Genomic DNA, 23,782 nt, shown 5'->3' with positions numbered 1-23,782 from the left:
ACTGCCAATTCTACTTCATCCTTATTGTTTCCACCGTTTTGTCTATGACTCTTTAGAATTTTTTCCAAATGACAATACTTGTACTTGTTTCCTCTCTCTTTTCTACGTCTATCAATTGAGATGTCATACAAATCTCCTTTCCGCTATTTTTTTCACACTCCACCTATTTCCTTTTCTTTAAGGGGCTTAGTTTGCCTCCTTTACTAAAATTATCCATTATAGCCTTACCACAATCTATCTCAGGCCCTGGAATAGACTGACCTTCAGGGTTTAACATACCTCCAACATTCTAGCATAGCCTCCCTCTCTCATGTTGAATATCATCCACATCATGGTACCCTAAACTTTGATTTATTTTAATATTTTGACAGCGTCCAATTAATTTCATAGAGCTACTCACTTGCATTTTTTCCCTCAATAAACATTTGCTTGGTTGTCCACCCCTCAAAGGAACCACTCTTTGCTTCCACCATCTGAAAAGATTTCTAACTATCTATAGAACCCTATCTCCAAATAAGCCTCCACACATATATTGGCAACATCCCCTATTTTTCCATTTAGAAAATCCTCTTCTATACCCAAAAAGGAGCCTAGAGCATCACCAGTTCGAATAAGAGCATCTTACTCCAATACTTAGCAAGAAGGCCTACCAAACTAAGCCACATGGGAGCCTTCTTAATCTTATATTTGATAAGTTTGAAATGTGGTTCAACCAGTTTAATTTGTCAAAGCTTGAGTCCTTAAAAAATATCGGGCTCCCATATACAATTTTATATTTTAAATAAAAATCCAAGTACTCCATCAAAAGAAAACTATTCTGAAGAGGGTGAACACTAATCTTACATTGATATAATTTTTTAGCCACTCTATAATCTCTCTTTCATTCCCTCCTTCCCCACACCACTTGATCACTAGTCATTTTTTCCTTCGGGTGACTAAACATTGGATTTCTTATTATAGATGACATCACAAAAAGCTTTCTTCCCATGCTTTTCTTCAACATACCTCTTTCACTCTACCTTTGACCCTTATCCTGCTGGCCTTGAGGTCTTAACCTTATCAACTTTCTCTCTCTTTCCCATTATCTTTCTTTCCTAATCGAATTTGATTGCCAACCCAAGGGTTCTCTTGCAACTCATTTCTTCTTTTGTTCATTAAAAGGAACTTATTTGAGTGTATCCTGAAGTTATGCATCAATATTTTCCCTTTTTTTCCCACCAGAATTGCATTGGCTCTAGAAGCGGGAGTTTCCAAATTTAAAGAGCTACCTTTCCTGCCAAAAATCGCCAAAGTCTTCCCTTTATCTTTTCTAACACCATAAGAAGATGTCTACCATTGATTTCTTATTGCATCCATCCAAGACCTTCCCCAATTGTCATGGAAGTCTCCATTTTTCTATTTGTAAGATTTTGGCCAAAAAAATTCATGAAAATTCCTTTGATGGGTTCTTCGTGAATTTTCCCACTAATTGTTGGAATTTGATCTGTGAATTTTGTTTTACCTGATTTCTCTAAAAATTCCCCATGATGTATTTTCCATTTTTCTAGGATACCCATGTGTTCTTATTAAAGACTTGATTTTATGAACTTTAATTATATAAATAATTTTTTTGGTCATGCTAGTTTATGTTCATTTTTCCTATATACCCTTGTTTTCAATTGATTTATTTTTCCAAAGTATTGTGTATATTTTTAAAATATTCATTACTATTAATCTAATTATAGACGACCTTACTCATTCTATGACAATATGCATTCAAGTGGAGATTGATATATTTTAATATATTTACCTGATTAAATAGTGTTAAAGATTGAAGATTGGATATGAAAATAAGCAAACACTAATAGTTGACTCACATTGTTGAAACTTCTAATGCTACTAAAGTGTCTACTTTTAAAAAGGTGACTTGGTGAAAACAAGTTTGTATAAGGCATTACCCTATAAATCAACCACTTCCAAATTCTTTTCAAGATTCAAACTATTTATTTGCATAGCTTCTTGCAAAACAACTCAAAGTCAATGTTATTTCAAAGCTTGTCTAGTTGGTAATAGTATAATTGATCCATGTAATGTTTCTTCTTCTTAAAGTATAAACTTTATCGAATATGTTTTTTATCAAAAAATTATATAAGATCAATATAATTTTATAGCGGTTCAAATGTGTATTATTCAACCATATAAAATTAAGGCTTTGTAGCAAGTAAATTAGACTGTGTTAAAAGATGAAATGAAATGAAATTAACCAATCTTCTTTTATATCTCAAACATCATAATCTATAATATTTTTCATATAGAAATATATAATTTTCATATCATATTAGAAAGAATAATTTCCAAATATTTTTCCTTTTAATAATTATCATAGTTAAATAAATTGTCTACAATGTTAAATTTTATTTTAAAATGCATATTTTTAGAGTAAGAGACCTAAAATTTAAATTAACAAGCCCTTCAAATACATGTATAATGTTTTTATTTTTTCTCACCTTATAATTTTTTTAATTTTTTAGTACTACACTCTTAGTAGTACAATTAAAATCATTTAATATTAAGAGTACTACGATTTACTACTAAGATTTACACAATAAAATATAGTTTCTTTAATTTTTCAGTAGTACACTCTAATCCATGTATAATGTTTTTATTTTTTTTCACCTTATAATTTCTTTAATTTTTTAGTACTACACTCTTAATAGTACAATTAAAATCATTTAATATTAAGAGTACTACGATTTACTACTAAGATTTACACGATAAAATGTAATTTCTTTAATTTTTCAGTAGTACACTCTAATCCATGATAACCTGTCGTTGTTCGTCTGTCAAACATCGAAGACTGGCCAAATTTTTCACTTCAGACAAGAAATAGATCAGAATTCATTCAAAGATGACTTTTAGTGCGTCGAACTTAATTGAAATTCGTAAACTTCTTCATAACCGAACTTTCTTAAAGTTAATGGGAGTCTGACATAATTCAATGCATTCATAATTTCTGAAACGTACGATCTATGTAAGAATTTCAAATTTAGTTGGCCACAGGATAGGGTTTCAAAAGCCGTCCCACGCAAATTAGACCTATTTTTTTTCCAAAATACCCATGATTCTTAGTGAAAAGGATTTTCATAAATACTGGAAGCCACAATCTACGGTCTCAGATTATGGAAGACCCACAAAAAAATTCTAGAAAGTAGTGGAGAACAATATTTAAATTGAACCGAACTCTACCGACTCATAATGTTAAGAAAAAATATTGTCACTATAAAATGGGCACAAAAGTGATCATAATATCGTTGACACTAGGAGTTATGTCATTATATAAACTACACTTCCATATTCACTGACATATGTGGACGTCGAGGGATGAGCGCACATAGCATTTGTAATGAGTGGACGCGTAAACCTTGAGATCGACATCACTTGGGACTATTATTTCGATTATTTATTAATATTTTCCAATACCTTGCCAACCAATGACCGATTTGACTGTCGATTTAACTATAAATATCAGATCATAAAGTTGTCGAATGTATAGGCTTTGTGAGTTTTTGAATTTGCGGTCTATTACTTTAGTTTACGTTAGTGTCTTCGGTAATATAGTTTTTGTGTTAGTGCTTAGGAAATGGCTGCTTTGGATAAGTCTTCAAGCTGTCGTAGTGTGTCTTCCCACAAGGTTTTCCCCAGCCATGAATCTATGATCTTCCAAAAATCACAGAGTGTTCGCTCCAGTAGCCATTTCTGTGATTTGGAAATTGAAGGCGATGAAGATGACGTTGAGCAACAGACTGAGCTGGATGCAATAAGCCTCTATAGTTTCCCACAAGAGGATAACCTTGTCCCACCGCCCACTTTTATCAAAGTTCCTTCCAAGAAGCCATCACAAGCACCCAAGCCGGGTGAATCCCGTATGTGGGTGATACTGCTGGATCAGGGTCTTTTTACTGTTTACAAGCGTCTATTCCTTCTCTCCCTTGCACTCAATTCAACTGCCTTCATTTTGGCTGCCACCGGTCATTTTCCATACGCTAGGAAAGAAGCTGCTCTTTTTTCAGTAGGGAATATTCTAGCATTAGTATTGTGCCGAAACGAGGCCTTTCTTAGATGCGTGTTCTGGGTATCAGTGAAGGTTTTAGGAAGGTCATGGGTTCCACTCCCTATCAAGATCGCCACAACATCGTTCCTTCAGTGCTTAGGAGGAGTTCACAGCGGCTGTGGTATTTCCTCCATCATGTGGTTGATTTATTCCCTGTTGCAAACTTTTCCTCACCCTGAGACCACCTCCCCGGTGATAAGAGGCGTGGCATGGGCCATACTGGGGCTTCTGGTGATAAGCTCACTCGCAGCATTCCCTCTGGTCCGACACTTACACCACAATGTCTTCGAAGGATTCCATCGTTTTGCGGGCTGGATTGCTCTCGCTTTGCTTTGGGTTTTCGTTATACTCACTGCCGCTTACACTCCTGCCCACAAATCTTACCAGTTGCGTGGCTCGGAACTTGTCAAGAAGCAGGATTTCTGGTTCACTATAGTCATCACCTTTCTCATAATCCTGCCATGGCTAACAGTGAGGAAAGTTCCAGTGCAAGTATCGTCTGCTTCCGGTCACGCTAGTTTGATAAAATTCTCCGGCGGGATCAGAGCGGGCCTTCTCGGGCGCATCAGTAGATCTCCACTCTCAGACTGGCATGCGTTTGGATTAATCTCCGACGGGAAAGATGAACACATGATGCTCGCCGGAGCTGTGGGAGATTTTACTAAAAGTTTGGTATCTGATCCGCCAAAATATTTGTATACTCGTTGTGTTAAATTTGCAGGGCTGCCTTATCTGATAAACATGTACAAGAAAGTGGTTGTGGTGGCCACAGGGTCGGGCATCTGTGTGTTTCTGTCTTTCTTGATGCAGGCTTGCCCAGCAGAGGTGTATGTCATTTGGGTGGCCAAAGAGATGGAGAAAAACTTTGGAGGGGACATTGTGAAATGGATCAAGAGCTACCCTTATGAAAAGAGGATTATTCACGACACAGCTTTTCTGGGTCGTCCAAACGTACCGCAGATGACAGTGGAAGCAGTGAAAAAGTGGGGAGCAGAAGTTGTGATAGTGACGAGTAATCCGAGTGGGAGCAGAGACGTGGTGAATGGATGCAAAACCGCGGGAATTCCAGCTTTTGGTCCAATATGGGACTCTTGATTTCATCTTTGTATTAAGCAGCTTATGTCCCTACATATAGGTAGAATTATCTTAGAAATAGAGGCAAAACAAGTATGGCCCTCTAGGTCTTTAATAAAAAATAAATATAGATATGGTTTAGGATTGATCTATCTCAATTTCAATGAGCATTGAAATGGTCCATGAATACTAAAGCTTCAAAACGTACCAAGTTAGTTTTCATGTTGTGATATGTTATGCATTTTATTTAATGATGTGATATGTTGTTATGTCATGTATTTAGAGGTGTATATTTATGAATTAAAGTACTTTAATTTTATAAAATAAAAAATTGAATAAAATATTCGTTATCATAATAGATTATTTATATTTTTAGAAATGTTGATTTTGATCTTTTTTGTTATTGTTTATTCAATAAATCAAAGTGTTTGACCTCCAACAACCCATTCATCTATTCTCAATTTTTTTCTCTAAACACTCTCTTGATACTTTTAAATTACCAAAACATGAAGATTAACAAACCTTTAGCTACACTTTCCATCAAATTGGTTATGTGTGTTCCAATCAATTCTACACATCAAAATAGGTTCACACTAGTCAACATCAAGCTCATGGTGTTTAAAATTTATTTGCATTAGCGTATGAAATAATACATATTCTAAGAAGCATATTAGGAAAAAAGAAAAAAAGAAAATATCTAATTATGGCAAATAAATAAAATGTCAAGTTAATACACATTCTAAGATGCACATTAGATCAAATTAATTAATTATCTAATTGTAACATATAAATCAAATGCCAAGTCAACACAACATTTCCATCCTTGATTCTAGAGCTAAATGCACATGTTTAGATGTGGATAGAAATTTTTATCCAATAAAAATGGAAATGCTATGAAAACAATTCCTTAATGTCCATTATAATGATGTTAATATTTCCAAGAATAAGCTAGAAGAAAAACAAATTGGATATCTCTTTCAAACTGATACAACAAAATTAGAAAAAAAAAAAAAAAGGTATTTCATCTTTCAATTTGTTGAAACATTAATAAATCTAACTTTTCCAAGGGTATCTTCTCATGAAAAAACCTGGCAAAAGATTCTAAATTCACCAAAAATTTATCAAACCTTTCCAATGATGAAGACAATGGTCATCATGAAACTAAAAGTGGAGGAAAATAAATTACTATAGAATATATGTAAAACAAACTAGCCAAAAGTGATATAGAAGCAAAAGAAGGGCTTCATATTTTTCTAAAATTGAAATGGGATCTATGTGAAGGCACAGTAGGAGGAGGCGTGAAAATTAGATTTTTGTTTAGTTAGTCAATCCACATTATATGTCATCTTACTTACTTTATAAAAGTGAAAGTGTTAACAAGAAAACTAATTTCTAATCAATGCACCTAATTGACATTTTCAATATCAAGTCTTAAGTTTGAATCAAGATGTAAAAATCAATACAATACAAAAGTTAAAACTAAAATCACCCTTACATTAATTATTTCTTGTACCCCATCCACATGCATTCCAACAAAACTTCATCCCTGCATTTATCAACTATATTCATTCGTCATTAATATTCATCATTCATCTTTGATTTTCATATTTCAACCTTTGACTGTTCAATAATATCACAATTAAGAAAATAACCTAAAAAAGGGTTCATCACATTTTTTATCTCAACCATTCACATAAAATAACCTAAAAAAATTCTCACAATTAACATCCAACAAATTAATTTACCTATCTTGAATCTAGTGGAGGTCCTTGGTTTGCTAGGGAAGACTTCTCTGCATGGAAAGACTTCTTTTTTTCAAGGTGAATCATCTAGCCCTATTTTTGTTGCAAGGATTTTACCCTGCTGGTTTTATGGTGTCTCATCTACCTTCTAGGTCAACTGAGATTGTTCTTCTTGTTGCTCGTGTGAGAATAGTGGATTCTACTAGTTCATCTTGTTTTGGTGTTGTCCTACCAAAACCGTTTATATGTGCTACATCCTTTGACCACATTTCATTCATTGATGTGGTGCAGGCCTCTATCCATGCCACTTTTAGTGCTTCTAAGAGGGTGAGTGGTTTTGTCAAGAGGATTGTTTGCTATTCTTCTGTTGTTGTTGTGATTAATCTTGGACAAGTTGCGATTGATTGCAAGATTCTTTTTTCTAGAAATGGTTCAATCTATAGGTTTTATAGTTTTTGGCCTTCTCTTCCTAATTTTCATTACTAGATTTTTGAGGTATGCTCTCTTTTGATCTAGGGTAAAATAGAGATTTACCCTTCTATTAGATGTTTTTTTGTGGTTATCTTTGATTATGCAGGTGATGGTCATGATATGCTACACAATGATACTTTGATGTGGGATTCTCATGCACTCTTTGTTTTTCCTTGGAATTTGTATTTCAACCCCTTCAATGATAGTACTGATATTTTGTGGTCTCAATAAGATTATCTTATCTTCATCTTCACTTCTACTGTGATGAAGCCTATGTGGTTATTGATAATAATTTAAGAAAATTCTTGAGAATGGACTCTAAGTCCAAAAACATGGGTCACATTTATTTTTCCCACATTCTAGTTGAAGTTGGTCTATCAAAATCTCTGCCTGGACAAGTTATTCTATTGGTTAATGATAGGTCTTGGTGTTAGATGTTGGACTATAAGGGGATTCATTTTTGTTTTAGATCTTGTTTTTCTATTGGAGATTTTGCATCTAATAGCTCCATTCATGTTCATAGTCTTCCTCAACTTGGTGGTAAAATGCCCTCTTGTGATCACCACATTGTTTTTCTTGATGATGGTTTTTGGACCATTCATTTCTATTTTAGAGGATACAAATCTACCCATTCCAAGATCTTCTCCTTCTTGTTCTATTGACGTGTCACAGGATTCGTGTGTACTTACATCTTCACCTGAAACATCCCTATCACTTTCTTGTACAACTCCATCTATTTTGACTTGTGTTCCCATTATGTTGATCCTCTTCATTATGATAAAGGTGTGCATTTTGGTAAGTCTTTTGTGGGGTATCTTCCTCTTTGTGCCCTTCAAATTCAAATTTGGACAATGACCCATTGGACAGTTGTACATAGAAAGAAGGGGGTTCCTCCTAAGTTTGTTTCTCCTTTACCCTCCATGTTTTTTAATGTTAAGGATTCTAGACCTAGCTTTGCATAAGTTTTATTGTTCTATCTGATTAGTTGCTATGCTCTTTTTGTTCCACTTCTGCTGAATTGTTTTTTTGAACTCTTTATAAATATTTTAAACCCTTTCAAAAACTTGCATACTTTAATCAAAAGAAAATCAATCTCAATTAATTTCAACCATCCATTTACATTTAATCTTTACTATTCATTTCTTAATTTACTTTAAAATTATCTTTATAAAATAACTAATTTCAACCTTCTATTTTATTATTCAATCTTCAAATATTTACAACAATATGTATAGTCTATACTTATTAACCATAGGTACTGTAAACCACTTCAATCCGGGTACACCCAAAAGACTAAAATATGATAACGTGGCTGTTTCCTATCTCAATTAATTTTGTCGGCAGATTTCAATATGCAACCTAAATTGACTAGGAACCCCCTTACCCAGAATGGTCGGCTACGGATGGAACACCATAGGCTAAGAATTCTTTCCGCACAAATTTTTGGATAAACATTCACCTCCACCACTACTTGCCTTTTGTTTAATGCATTGTTTGCTAGATTTCTTCCGCGTAGAATGTCGCACTTTTACCCTCGTCAACTCCACGCGTTTTCAAACCTTTGTGGACATTCAACATAACCTTAATGGGCCGTCCCATTTTTCTACGACTTCGTTCACACCTCCCGCCTTCAAAGTTCAATATTCCTATTATCCTCAGTATCAATTATTCAAGTGATCCCATTAAGTGTTTTTCTCTCGTCGGTGGAAGTCGTGGAAGTTGCAACGAAGTTCCTCCCAATGCGTTTGGTACTCTTTTATATCTTTCGATAAGATGTGGAGGCTTATAGTTGCTTCATGTTCTCCTGCTCATAATGGGCTCCCATTATATTTCATGCAGGGGATGATGATTGCATGCGTTTTAAAGGGAGAAGCTTCACAAACGCTAGTGATTTATTGCTTCATATTGTTCTGCTCATAATGGGCTCTCATCATATTTCTTGCAGGGGATGTTAATTGCCTGCGTTTCAAAGGACAAAGCTTAACAAAACAAACTCATCATATTTCTTGCAGGGGATGTTAATTCCATGCGTTTCAAACGGCAAAGCTTAACAAAACAAAATGATATTTCTTGGAGGGAACGTTGACTGGAATGAAAGCTGTTCTTTTCATATTATATGAATGTATTAAGTTTTTTAAAGAAATGTTATAAAATGTTGAAAGGGTAATATTATCAAATTAGTTATTTATTCATAATTATAGTATTTATTATATTCAATATAAAGCAGCCATATTGCATACATATAGATGACCTTGTATCTTTATTCAATAATCCACAATATACTAGCATATCTATATTTTAAAAAATATATCGAGAGGTATCAAATTTGAAAGTATATAATATTCATAAATAATAATAAAGATTTGTATTGTAATGAATTTGAAGCAAAAAATTTTAAAATGAGAATGAGACGATATCTTAATTTAAGAATATAGACATTTTCTTTGTTAAACAATATACATATAATAATCAAATTTGAAAACCATTCTTCTCGTCTCTTGTATGCATAACGCAACATTAAAGACATCATCCTATAACAATGCCATATGAATTTGTGAAAACAAGCCCAAAAACAATATAAAAATACTATAACAGCTGCTGAAAATATGATAAAACGGAGCAAAACAAGACATAAATAGGGATATGTATCTATAAACAATAATATATTAATCCAGCTTGCTTACAACCATTCAATGTTATCTAATACATCCTGAAATACACTATTTGCTTGTGCATAGTACATATTTATAGATGCAATACAAAATCTAGAAACTCCTCTTTTCTAGAATATTCTACATCTTAGAACGTTCTATTTAATATCTAGATTGTTCTATAGAAGAATCTCAAAAGTTTCTTTTTCCTTCCATCTTTGGATTGTTCTAAACAATCTTAATTTCCTAACATCCCTCCTTAATATTGGCTTGAAGAATATAAAGAAAATACAAAAGAGAGGGGAACATTATATTACTATCCCCCCTTAATGTTCACCTCAATCATGCCCAACATACCCCGCACTTTTAGAAATTCAGCCTCAAGCATAGTCTTAGTAAATATATCTGCTGCTTGGTCTTCACTTGGAAAAAATTGGAGATTAACAAAATTTGCTTGAACAAGATCCCTGATATAGTGAACATCAATGTCAATGTGCTTTGTTTTAGCATGGAAAAGAAGATTGTTTGCAACTTGTATAGCACTTTGATGATCACAATACAAAATAGTAGCTGAATTTTGTGCAAAACCAATCTCAAATAAAAGATTTTCAATCCAAACCGCTTCCTTTCCTGCTTCCCGTGTTGCTCTATATTTTGCTTCACAAGAAGACAATGCTGTAGTGGTTTATTTTTTGTTGCTCTATGTAATAGGGCTTCATCTGAGTTGAAAACATAGCCTCTAGTAGATTTTTGATCATCTATATCACCACCCTAGTCTGAATCTGTAAAGCCAATCAAAGAACTGAAGACTTATAACTATAACAAATGTCATAGTAAATTGCTCCACGAATATATCGCAAAATCTTCTTGGTAGCCAACTAATGACTTTCTTTCGGTTCTTGCATAAATCTAGATACCATATTGACTGCAAAACAAATGTCTGGTTCAAAATGGGTTAGGTAAACCAAGCTACCAACAAGATGTCTATATAAAGTAGCATCTACCTTTTTGGAGGTATATTCCTTAGTAAGCTTAACTCAATATTGGAAAGAAGTACAGGTTGGCTTGCATTCAAGCATTTTGATTTTTTTAAAAGATCAAAATCATATTTTTCTTGAGACATAAACAACCCATCATGAAGCCTACTAATTTGCAAGCCAAGAAAATAATTTAGTTCACCCAAATCACTCATATAAAATTCCTCTTTAAGATCTGATTTTAAATCATCAATTAACCCAATATTTGGTCCAGCTATGAATAAATCATCTACATAAAATGCAACAAGAATAATTTCATTTTGTACTCTCTTCACATAAAGGTTTGGATCTGATTTACATTTTTTAAACCCATGAAGCTGAAAATACCTATCAATCTTCTCATTCCATGCTCTTGGTGCTTGTTTAAGTCCATAAAGTGACTTCTTTAATTTGCAAACAAGTTTAGGATTTTTCTGATCTACAAAACATTGGGGTTGGTCCATATATATTTCTTCATATAAATCTCCATTTAAAAAATCATTTTTGACATCCATTTCATGAACATGCCACCCAAGACTTGTAGCCAAAGAAAGAATAATTCTAATTGTATTCATTTTAATGACAGGAGCAAATGTTTCTTCATAATCAACACCCTCTTTTTAATTAAACCCCTTGGCAGCCAATCTAGCCTTAATTTTTTCTATAGCACCATCTCATTTAAATTTTCTTTTGTAAACCCATTTACAACCAATAACAATCTTACCTTGAGGGTGGGGCACAAGTTCCCAAGTTTTATTCTCTAAAATGCATTATATTCCTCTTTCATGGCTTGCTCCCATTCTTTCTTCCCTCTAGCTTCCTCGTATGATTTTGGGTAATTTACTTGTAAGAATTTGGCAATGAGAGAACTACCATTCCTTCCTTGGATCTTTTTGTTAGACAGTTCAAATAACCAGAAGACAACTGAGAGGGGGGCTGAATCAGTGGTCACCAGATTACCAAAACCATAAGCAATTAAAACATTAATACCGGAACCCAAACGATTAATACCGAAATGCATAAACCAATTACTGAAATAGAAGATAAACCAATTAAGCATAAACAACAATGAGAGAATAAATACCATCCACATGACACCAAGATTTGTAAGCAGAAAACTCGATAAAGCAAAAAACCATGACGGGAAGCCTACCCACAATCAAATAATACTTCTGTAGTAGGTATGTCAATACAATTGAGGGCTATACACTTGCAGGAAGGCCAATAGCCTACATCGCACTGATTATCACAAAAGTAGTCTCACTAACTACATAGAAATACAGACTACAATTAGGAGGAAAGAATGAACTACAAAGATAGCTTCTCCAATGCCTAAATACAATTCTGGTTAAGCTCAATACTGGAGGACTAAATCCTCTTACATAAACCCAATTCGATCACAAATGATCGAACAAATCCTCTGCTTGAATGATTATTATATTATTCGCTCCTATTACAATACATGACCACACATTATCTACAATGAGCTCTTACATCATATATATACAAGCCCTCAACCACAAACAAAAAGGTTAGCCACTAGACAATAGAACAATTACAAAACATGTTGACCTTAGACCAAACAAATAATATCAATCCCATAAGACATCCCGAAAACACATCGAGAAGTGCAATCCACACGTTACATTAAGTCGATCCATAACCTAAAAAAACTGGGACCCAATATAGGTTGACACACACTAAAGAAATGATCCCAATCAACTAAGTCTTGAACATGATTACCATTAGCATCCTGAATCTCCACTAGAAGCCACACCAACACCACTTATGCATATCATCAAAGATATTCAACAAAGATCTATCGGTGAAACCCTTGCTGAAATAACAAACCAAGCTTATCAGCAAGAAGGATAGCGTTTGATCACCAGATCAAAACCAATTGACTGATGAATCTGAGTAGCATGAATAAGCCAATTCCATAATTCAAACATACTAGAGCATACTGGATCATATCGGATCATGATGATCTAATCCAACTAGAAACCAAATAACCTACCGGGACTAGAAGGATACTGCTAAAGCAAGAAAAACAACTAGTGTTGACATCAATGACAAAACATCAATGCAATACATAATCAATTCCTCCAAATGGCCAGTAATGTTCCCCTTTGGCATTGATGGCAACACTAGATGTGAAAAAAATCCAAGTGCCAAGGAATGCCAAATAGGTCTCCCCCAATGGAAGACAACCAACAATCTCCCACACAAAGATATACCAATGAAGTTCTGAAACAAAGACCAAACTCCCCCTGTGAATGATATCTTTGTAAATCTTTTTTTTTCACATATATCTCTCCCCCTTTGACACCAATGCCAAAAATATGACAAAAATATCAAAGCAAAAACAAAAACCACTGAATCACAAGGCTAACTACTCCCCCTGAGCAGTAGCATCCCCAAATCAATGTTATTTTTTCCAGATTGAATAATATCTCTGATAATGCATACCAGACCAATTCCAAATAAAATCAATCAGTTCTCTACTAGAGGGACAAAAACCCCTAATCTGTCTCTCAAGGTACTCAAATGATTCTTTAGGCAAAGGTTTAGTGAAAATATCTACAACCTGCTCTTTAGTATTCACATAAACTAGTCTAATCTCATTTTCTTCCACCTCCTTCAAAAAATTATACTTCATAGATATGTACTTTGTCTTAGAGTGAAATACCAGATTCTTTGATATGTCTATAGTAGTAGAGTTATCATAGTAAATAACTATAGGTCCAATGCAATGCACTTTAATGTCCTTCAATATTTTTCTTCATCCATAGAACTTGTGTACAATTAGTAGAAGCAACAACATACTCAACTTCAGTAGTAGAAAAAGAAGTACATGATTGTTTCCTATTGATCCATGAAGCCAACTTCTTTCCAAGAAAGAAAGCACCATCGGAAGTACTTTTATGGTCATCAACATCACCTTCCCAATCTACATCTATACATACACATAAATTAAAGTCATCATCCTTAGGGTATCTCAAACCATATTCAGATGTACCTTGCAAGTATCTAAGAGTTCTTTTCACCGCACTCTCATGATTTTCTCTAGGATCACTTTGATATCTTGATGCAATACAAACATCATTCATTATGTTAGGCCTAGTTCATGTCAAATATAGAAATCCTCCAATCATAGATTTGTATCTTGTAGGATTTACTGATGTAGATTCATCTTTCCTTCACAATTCTCACTTGTAACCATAGGAGTAATTACCAGTTTAGAGTCTACCATACCAAATTTCTTCAACAATTCCCTAGCATACTTAGTTTGATAGATGAAAATACCTTTGTCAATCTGAGTAATCTACAAACCTAAGAACAATTTCATTTCCCCAATCATATATATTTCAAATTCTTTCTCCATATTTTAAAAAAAATCCATGCACAACTTTCTTCACCTAAAAAAATGATGTCATCAACAAAAACTTCAATAATCAGTATATCATCATCAATGACTTTATAATATAGATTATTGTCAGCATTACCTTTCATGAAAGCAAGCTTCAAATGATATTTATCTAACCTTGTGTACCAAGTTCTAGGTGCCTATTTCAATCCATATAAGGCTTTCTTTAACCTGCAAACCATGTTTTTATCATCTGAAAGTGAAAATCCATTAGGTGTCTCAATATAAACTTCCTCATCAAGATCCCCATTCAAAAAGGCACTTAACAGCCATCTAATAAACCTTGTAGTTCTTATGTGTAGGATGGGCAAGAAATAATCTTACAGCTTCAATCCTAGCTACAGGTGCAAAAGTTTCACCATAATCAATTCATTCCTTCTGAGAATATCCTTTACAAACCAATCTAGCTTTATTCCTTACAACTTGTCCATATTCATTCAATTTATTCCTAAGAACCCATTTAGTTCCAATAACAATCTTATTTTTAAGCTAGGGAACTAAAGTCCATGTGTTATTCTTCTCAACCTGATCTAATTCTTCTTCCATAGCTTTCATCCAACATTCATCTTTACATGCTTCAATTACTAATACCGGTTCAACTTGAGAAACTAAACATACCTCATTAGCTACCAATCTCCTTCTTGTCATTACTCCATTGTTCTTATCTCCAATGATCTGATCTTCTAAATGATTCATCCTTACATACCTAGGAGTCTTCTGATTCTCTATTCCTCTTTTTGGTTCTTCGATTACTATTGAATTTTCTAATACTGTCGGAGTAATTGGTTCAACATTTTGTTCTGGTAAAGGTATTACCACTTCAGTTATGATCATTTCCACTATCAGTTCTTGCTCATAAACTCTAATTTGACTTCTATTCAGCTCATCCACTTTGACATTAGTGCTCTCCACAATTCTCTGCAATCTCTTGTTATAATATATATTTTCTTTTCTTTCATTAGAATAACCAAGAAATATTCCTTCATCATGGGTTAGTGCAAGAAGCTGAGTCCACTTTTTGGCCAAAAAGTGGAAGTGTTTTCCTTGATTTTTTAGGTTTTATCTCCTTTAAGCTTAAATTTTGAAACAATTGGAGATTGAATCTTGGAAAAAGTCAACAATATAAAAGATAGCCCTCTGAATCTACTTTCCAAATATGTAATTTATTTTAATACCCACATAATAAAAAATAACTTTTTGAATGGAGTTCTAAAAATTATGTTTTAAAAATGTATGTTTCAGGACCATACGATGCATGTGGACAACCCACACTTTTTGACACAATTAAAATTATTTTCTCAAACCATTTTGGGAAATAGTTTGTAACACATTGAATATTGATGAGCATATTTTTATGTATTTTTTTAAAATATTTTTTTTAAATTAATTTTTTAATGACCATAATTATCTTTTTAAAAATTTGATGTGTACGGCCCACATAATTTGACGTAAACTTAACATTTTTTTTAATTGTTTTTTAAATAAAAAAGATTTTTTTGTAGATTGATGACATATAATTTTTTTTTCAAAATTCATTAAAATAAAAAAAAGTTATTAAATTAACAAAATTAGTTAATATTTCAAGTTTATGGACTTGATTTAGTATAAATTAAATGAAAAATAGTTAAAATAATTAAGTTTTAAAAAAAAATTTACATATTTAAAATTTAGATAGTATAATCTGAAATGGGTTTTAATTTTGTACAAAAAATTTCTAATTAGAGGCACATAAACTATTTCAGAAGTTCATATTTGTGCTTTCGTTCATGAAGATTTGAATTTGTAGGTCCATGTCTCAGGTGTGGCCATCCCAGGCCTATCCTAGACCTAATCCCGAGGCAAGTGGTGCGTTGTGGAATCAAATTTCACAGAACGGGCCCCTGTTTTGTAATTTGTAGTTCTTTTTTTACCTGTTGGTTTTCGGAATGGGCCCCCATTTTTAAAATGGGAACCCATTATATAAATAACCGACGCCTATTTTGAAAATAGGGGCCCATTCCTAAAATTGCTGTTATTGTCCAAAAAAAGGACAGATTGCATCAATTTAAAAGATTATCATTGCAATCCGTACTGACAAACATTTTTTATAGCATTTGGCTCTACTTTTTTTTTATCTTTTTAACACAAATTTTAGAAGAACTCGGTAAAAAGAAATATTATTTTTCCAAGAGGAGTTTGTAAAGATGGGTTAAAAGCAATGTCAAAAGGAACAAAGGAAGACAATGAAAGTGGACGAAATTCAAGCACAAAGAGAGGAGGCAAAACACCAAAGAGATTGAAGATCACAACAATGACAATTGAAGAACACTGAAGCATCTAGTTCAGTGCCTATTGTATATGAGACCATTGAAGAGATCATGATGGACACAAACAATTTAGATCCAAACATGAGTATGATTGTTGATGAAAATGTTCATGTGGATGTGAATCCTGGTATGTTTTTCAATCCCCAAGACTATGATGCCAATTAAATTACTAATTTAAATAAAGTTGGATATAAATTTAATACACCAATATGAAAATAAATAAAAATTGAAAATATTGCACCACCCTCTCAAAAATAAAATGAATGTAACTTGTTTACTATTGATAGCAATGTGCTAGATAATCTTAATGGGTTAGTTTCTTGGAGACAAATCAAAACACATGCTAATAGATTATATAAACAAATTTTCTATAATAAAAAGTCAGAATTCCAATGTCAATTAATGCTACAATTAATAAAAAATGTTTAAAAAGCATAAAGTCATGAAAAAAATAGGTATTTATGCAAAACCAAAAAGAAAAGATGAATCATATGAGCAAGTTGTATCTACTATTGCCAGTGCCATCAATTCTATTAGAAAAATAAGTCGATCTAAAGATAAGAATGTAGCACGTAGAGTTATAACAACTGCTATAGTTGACAAAACAATTGTTAGTAAAAGAATGTTAAGTGATATAAGTGTCTATTTAAACATACATTGTAGAACCTTGTGAAGAGCGACCAAAAGAAGAGACACAATTGAAATTGATCCACTAAACCATTGTTAGAGTTTGAGTGGTAGACTTCAAAGGTCGGACATAAAATAAAATGATAAAACTAAACTATTAATCGCAAATTGTTGACATGATAACACTAGAGTTTCATCAAATGCTAGAGATGTTTTAAAGTTAAGGGTGGATAAAAAATTTGTGATCCTCATCCAAAACATCTTCTTGACATGACTCAAACTGAATTCTTTAAAAAAAAAAGTGATGAATCGCTATTAATGAATTTACGAATTAGTCAAAGATCATTTGAAAAATGCAAACCCTAGTATGTTAAAATCAAAGCCTATTCCTATTAATGATCCAGAAAGGTTAGGATGTAGGAGTAGGATCATCAATAGGAAACTAACCCATTAAGATTATCTAGCACATTGCTATAAATAGTAAACAAATTACATTCATTTTCTTTCAAAGAGGGTGGTGTAATATTTTCAATTTTTATTTCTTTTCATATTGGTGTATTAAATTTATATCCAGCTTCATTTAAATCAGAAATTTGATTGACATCATAGTCTTGGGGATTTAAAAAAATACCAAGATTCACATCCACATGAAAATTTGCATCAATAGTCATACCCGTGTTTTCTTCTACATTTCTTGCGTCCATCATGATCACTTCAATAGTCTCATCTACGATGGGCATTGAACTAGATGCTTCAGTGTTCTTCAATTGTCGTTGTTGTGATCTTTGATCTCTTTGGCATTTTGCCTCCTCCTCTCTTTGTGCTTGAATTTTGTTTGTTGTCATTGTCTTCCTTTGTTTCTTTTGACATTGCTTTGAACTCATCTTTACAAACTCCTCTTCAAAAAACAATATTTCTTTTTACCGACTTCTTTTGAAATTTGTGTTAAAAAGATAAAACAGTAGTGCTAAATGCTGTAAAAAATGTATGTCAGTACGGATTCCAATGATAATCTGGTCAATTGATGCAATCTGTCTTTTTGTTTAAGGTAACAGTAATTTAGGAACGAGCCCCCATTTTCAAAATGGGGGCCCATTATTTAAATAATGGGCCCCCTTTGTGAAATGGGGGCCTGTTCTGAAAATGAACGGTTAAAAAAAGGAACGGCCCCTCGTTTTGCCCATTTTGTGGAAGTTGATTCCACAACCGGCCACTTACCTCAGGATTAGGTCCGAGATAGGCCTAGGATGGCCACACCTAAGACATGGACCTGCAACTTCAAATCTCTATGAACAAAAGCACAAATATAAACTTTTGAAATAGTTTATGTGCCTCTAATTAGAGAATTTTTATATGACATTAAAACCCATTTCAGATTATACTATCTAGATTCTAAATATGTAAATTTATTTAAAAATTAATTATTTTAACTATTTTTTCATTTAATTTATACTAAATCAGGTCCATAAACTTGAAATATTAACTAATTTTTTTAATTTAAGAACTTTTTTATTTTAGTGAATTTTGAAAAAAAAATTACATGTCATCAATCTGCACACAATTCTTTACTATTAAAAAAATAAAAAATAAAAAAATGTTAAGTTTACGTCAAATTATGTGGGTTGTACACGTCAAATTTTTAAAAAGATAATTACGGTCATTAAAGAATTGATTAAAAAAAATATTTAAAAAAAAATACAAAAAATTATGCTCATCAATCTTCAGTGTGTTTACAAACCATTTCCCAAAATGGTTTGAGAAAATAATTTTAATTGTGTCAAAAAGTGTGGGTCGTACACATGCATGGTATGGTCCCGAAACAGACATTTTTAAAACATAGTTTTTAGAACTCCATTCAAAAAACATATTTTTAGTATATGGGTATTAAAATAAATTATTTATTTGGAAATTAGACTCAGAGGGATATCTTTTATATTACTGACTTTTTCCAAGATTCAATCTCCAAGTGTTTCAAAATTTAAGCTCGAATGAGACAAAACCTGAAAATCAGGGAAAACACTTCCACTTTTTGGCCAAAACGTGGACTCAACTTCTTTCATTGACCCATAATAGGACCTATTATGGCATGTCATGGCATAATAGGACCTATGATACCATAATAATCCCTTAACCTAGCTATTTGTTCCTTATCATCCTTGTCATTTTAATAACCCACCTTCTAAAAATTATCATCCTTGCTTCTTTTTTGAGTTGTCAAACTTCTCTTCATCTAACACTTATTCAAGTTATGATTAATTCTCTAGCTCTATTTATTCTTTCATTATTTTCTTAAGTCAAACTTTCATCCATCCTCCCACCTTATTTCTCTTTCCTTGATGCCTTCTAAATATTTTCACCTGATAACTTGCTAAATATTTCCCATCAAAGTTTGAGAATTAGAATTTCCTTTGAAATGGTACTAGGTATGAATCAAGCCTAAACTTTAACATCTAAAATTTGAAGAGTAATGTTAATTACTTAAGGTTATACATTTGGATTTCCCTCTTCTAAAATGAATTTTTAGTTACGCCAATATCCAGTAGCTCAAATTGTTGTTTTCATTATGGTTTTTTTCTAATGCATGAAATTTAAAACATCTCACCTATTTTTTTGACTTCCCATAACCCACTAGAATAGCCCAAAAAGCCACACAGTCACCTGAAAATGATCCAAGGCACTAGAAAGGTACCAATAACTAATAGTGGTAACTTTTGTATTGCCTAATAAGGATTAAGAACAATTTTGGTACATATGTGATTTAAGGAATTGGAATGGTGGCTTGCTAGAAGTGGTTAAATTTTTTCGTTTATTGGTTGAAAGGGCCAATACATAAAAATAATAATTCCTAGAAACATTTAACCCAGTCTCACAAATTCAATATTGATAGATTCAAAGTCCATTTTAAATTTTCTATAGCGGATCAATTCTTACTACAAGTAAAGTCTCTTGATGTCTCAATAGTTTTCACTATGGATTTCATGAATTAATTGACTATCTTGCATGTATATGGTGATGTGGTTGGTGAGAAACTAACATATCTTAATGGAAATATCTTGATAGTTCTAGTATGGTTTTTGATGTTAGGATTACATTTTTGAGACAACATGGTGCAACATGCAACATTTTTGATAATGGCATAATAGGTCCTATTATGCCATGACATGACATAATAGGTCCATAATTGGTCCTATCATACCATGACATGGCATAATAGGACCATAATAGGATGTTTATGCCATGACATGGAATAAATGGTCCTATTGTGTCATTTCATGTCATAATAGAACCTATTATGGCATGTCATGGCATAATAGGACCTATTATGCCATGATGGAATAATAGGTCCTATTATGCCATGTCATGGTATGACAGGGCCAACTATGGACCTATTATGCCATGCCATGCCTTAATATGACACGAAGGCATAATATGTCCTATTATGCCATGTCATAATAAGTCCATAGTTGGTCCTATCACACCATGACATGGCATAATAGGAATATAATTTTCCATCATGGCATAATGTGTCCTATTATGCCATGCCATGCCTTAATATGACACGAAGGCATAATATGTCCTATTATGCCATGACATGCCATAATAGGTCCATAATTGGTCCTATTATGTCATGTCATGGAATAATAAGAAAATAGTTATCAAATCTATAATAATTTGACTATGTCAGTGGCTAATTCTTAATGAATATTCATGTTTTGAAGGTCTCATTAAGAAATCAGAGATATTATACAAGAGGAGAGAGTTAAATACCTCTGACATTGGTGTATAAACTATGAAGCCTTTGATTTACCAAATGGAATATCTAAGTAGGGTCATCATGAATGAGGACCCTTGAGGTTTACATTTAGAGCTACGGATGACCTTGACCTTGGTAGCCCACCACTTCCATGTCTGAGAATATATGTGTTAATGTTCATTTCACACCATTAGGGTAAATGAAGTTACAATGTTAGGAATTTTAACATAGAGGAAGAGCACTTGGTCAAACAAAATGATAATCATTATAAAGTGAAAGAAAAAAAGGAAAAAAACTATTGAGATTGAGACAAAAACTTTATGATAACTCATACACTAGAATCTCTTTCATAATCTCTAATAGACATGATTACGCACACATTAGTTAAAATTATCTATGCTCAATAGCATATAGTTAATTTTTTTTAGTTGACACATTTGAGAGGTCATAGTTTGACTTTATTATGCCATATCATGGTATAATAGGACATATTATGCCATGATGACATGATATGTCCTATTATGTCATGACATGCCATAATAGGTCCATAATTGGTCCTATTGTGCCATCTCCTGGCATAATAGGTCCTATCATGTGAGGACCTATTATGCCATGATATTTTGTTTTGGTTTTGATACATACATTTAATTTCAGTTTGGTTTTGATTTGGTTTTGGTTTTGATTTTCATTTAGTTTTGGTTTTGTTTCTATTTGGTTTTGGTTTTGATGTTTGTGAGATATCTTGTATCTTGTAAATTTGATATTTTGTTTTATTAACTATCTAGATTTGGTTTTGATTTGTAACTGTTGAAGAATATTTTAGATCAAAGTTAAGAATTTATAAATGTAAAAACAAATTTACTTATAGGCTACTTTAAAAAAAAACATAAATAATACCAAAAAAGCTTAAATAATACTCAAAAAACAGGAAAAATATATAAGAAAAATAAAAAATGTAAAAATGGATGATCGAATATGTACCTGGGATAGTGGTGGAGGATTGAAATGGAGTCCACATCATGGGGGCCCATTTTTTATCTCCTTTTCTCACTACAGTTGCAAGTAAAAATGACAAAATTTGCTTGAAAAAAATGGGTAAAATTGGATTTAAAAACGGGGGCCCGTTTTTTAAAAATGGGACCCTATTTTGTTTTCAAGCGGGCCCCCACTTGAGAAAAAAATGGGGGCCCATTTAGTTTCACCTTGGACCCCCATTACTTTTTTCCTCAGGGGCCCGAAGCAAAAACATGCCCCTATTTTTTTAAAATGGGTCCCTGTTTCAAAGAGTGTGTTTTCCAACGTGCGGACTTCCACCAATTTGTGATCCATTACCTTGCACTTACCCTCACATCTAGGATCAAATTTTCCAATGATGTCATCTCTCCTAATATAACATTTACTACCAAAGATTCTAAAATACTTAACTGTAGGTGTATTGCCAAACCATAATTCATAAGGTGTCTTACTCATTTCTCCTTTGATATGTACTTTGTTGAATTATAGACTGATGTGCTCACTACTTCTCTCCAGTAGATATGAGGTATATTATCTTCCATAATCATTGTTCTAGAAGCATCCAAGATAGTTATGTTCTTCCTTTCCACAACTTGATTCTATTGAGGTGTCCGAGGAGCAAAAAATTGTCTCCTTATACCATGCTTCTCACAAAAGTTAGTAAACTAACCGGATGTGAATTCTCCACCATGATCTAACCTTAAACATTTAATCTTCAATCCTGTCTCAGTCTCAACTTTAGCTTTAAAGACTTTAAAATTTTCAAAAGCCTCAGATTTCTCCCTTAGAAAAGTAACCTACATCATTTTAGAATAATCATCAATGATTAGCATAAAATATATATCACCTTGAAAACTTTTAACTCTTGCAGGGCCACACAAATCAATATGAATAACATCAAGAACATCATTATATTTGTCTTGTATACTCTTAAAAGAGGTTTTGACCTATTTTTACATTTGATATTCTTTTCATACCAGACTATATGGCTTCACAATCTTAGGTATATCTCTAACTGCCTTAGTTGAACTGATCTTTACAATGCAATCAAAATTCACATGACATGGCCTTTTATGCCATAGCCAACTCTCATCAATTTGTGCAACCAAACATGTCTTCTCATCGCAATTCAAATGAAATATATTACCTTTTGTCTGTGTACCAGTTACAATATCCAAACTAGATCTATTAATGATTTTGCATTTTCCATCCTTGATCTGTAATTGAAATCCCTTATCCACCAATTGTCCTACACTCAAAATATTATGCCTTAAACCTTCAACATAATAAACATTATCAGTATTGTGCTTACCATCCAATGATATAGTTTCTTATCTCTTGATCATACATGCTTAGTCATCTCCAAATCTAATCAAACCGCCATCAAATTCTTGCAAAGATAGAAACTTCCTTTTATCTCCAATCATATGATGTGAATATCCACTACCAATTACCCATTCATCCTTATCTTTAATTTTAGCAGCAAGTTCCTTCTCTTCAGATACATTCTCTTCCAGTCCCAAAACATCTTCCTTTATAGCTAGGAACACCCATTCCTTTCCATTGCCAGAACCACTAGCATAGTCTTGTGCCAACTAATCATTAGAATC

At 32.9% G+C, this 23,782-nt stretch overlaps 1 protein-coding gene across 1 annotated transcript; it reads left to right on the top strand.

The window, feature by feature from the left end:
* The first annotated feature begins 3,564 nt into the window (after nucleotides 1–3,564).
* On the top strand, nucleotides 3,565–5,439 carry LOC131039811 (adenylate-forming reductase 06235). Its single transcript, XM_057972655.2, has one exon. It carries the CDS (start codon nucleotides 3,620–3,622, stop codon nucleotides 5,183–5,185), a length of 1,566 nt encoding a protein of 521 aa, XP_057828638.2. The 5' UTR covers nucleotides 3,565–3,619; the 3' UTR covers nucleotides 5,186–5,439.
* The last annotated feature ends 18,343 nt before the right edge of the window (nucleotides 5,440–23,782 follow it).

Source organism: Cryptomeria japonica, chromosome 7, assembly GCF_030272615.1.
Source record: "Cryptomeria japonica chromosome 7, Sugi_1.0, whole genome shotgun sequence".
NCBI classification, from domain to species: Eukaryota; Viridiplantae; Streptophyta; class Pinopsida; order Cupressales; family Cupressaceae; genus Cryptomeria; species Cryptomeria japonica.
This window is presented reverse-complemented; position numbering and strand designations above follow the sequence as displayed.

Bases quoted from the DNA above. Each gene is read 5' to 3' on its own strand.
- LOC131039811 (XM_057972655.2), top strand. From the start codon at position 3,620: ATGGCTGCTTTGGATAAGTCTTCAAGCTGTCGTAGTGTGTCTTCCCAC.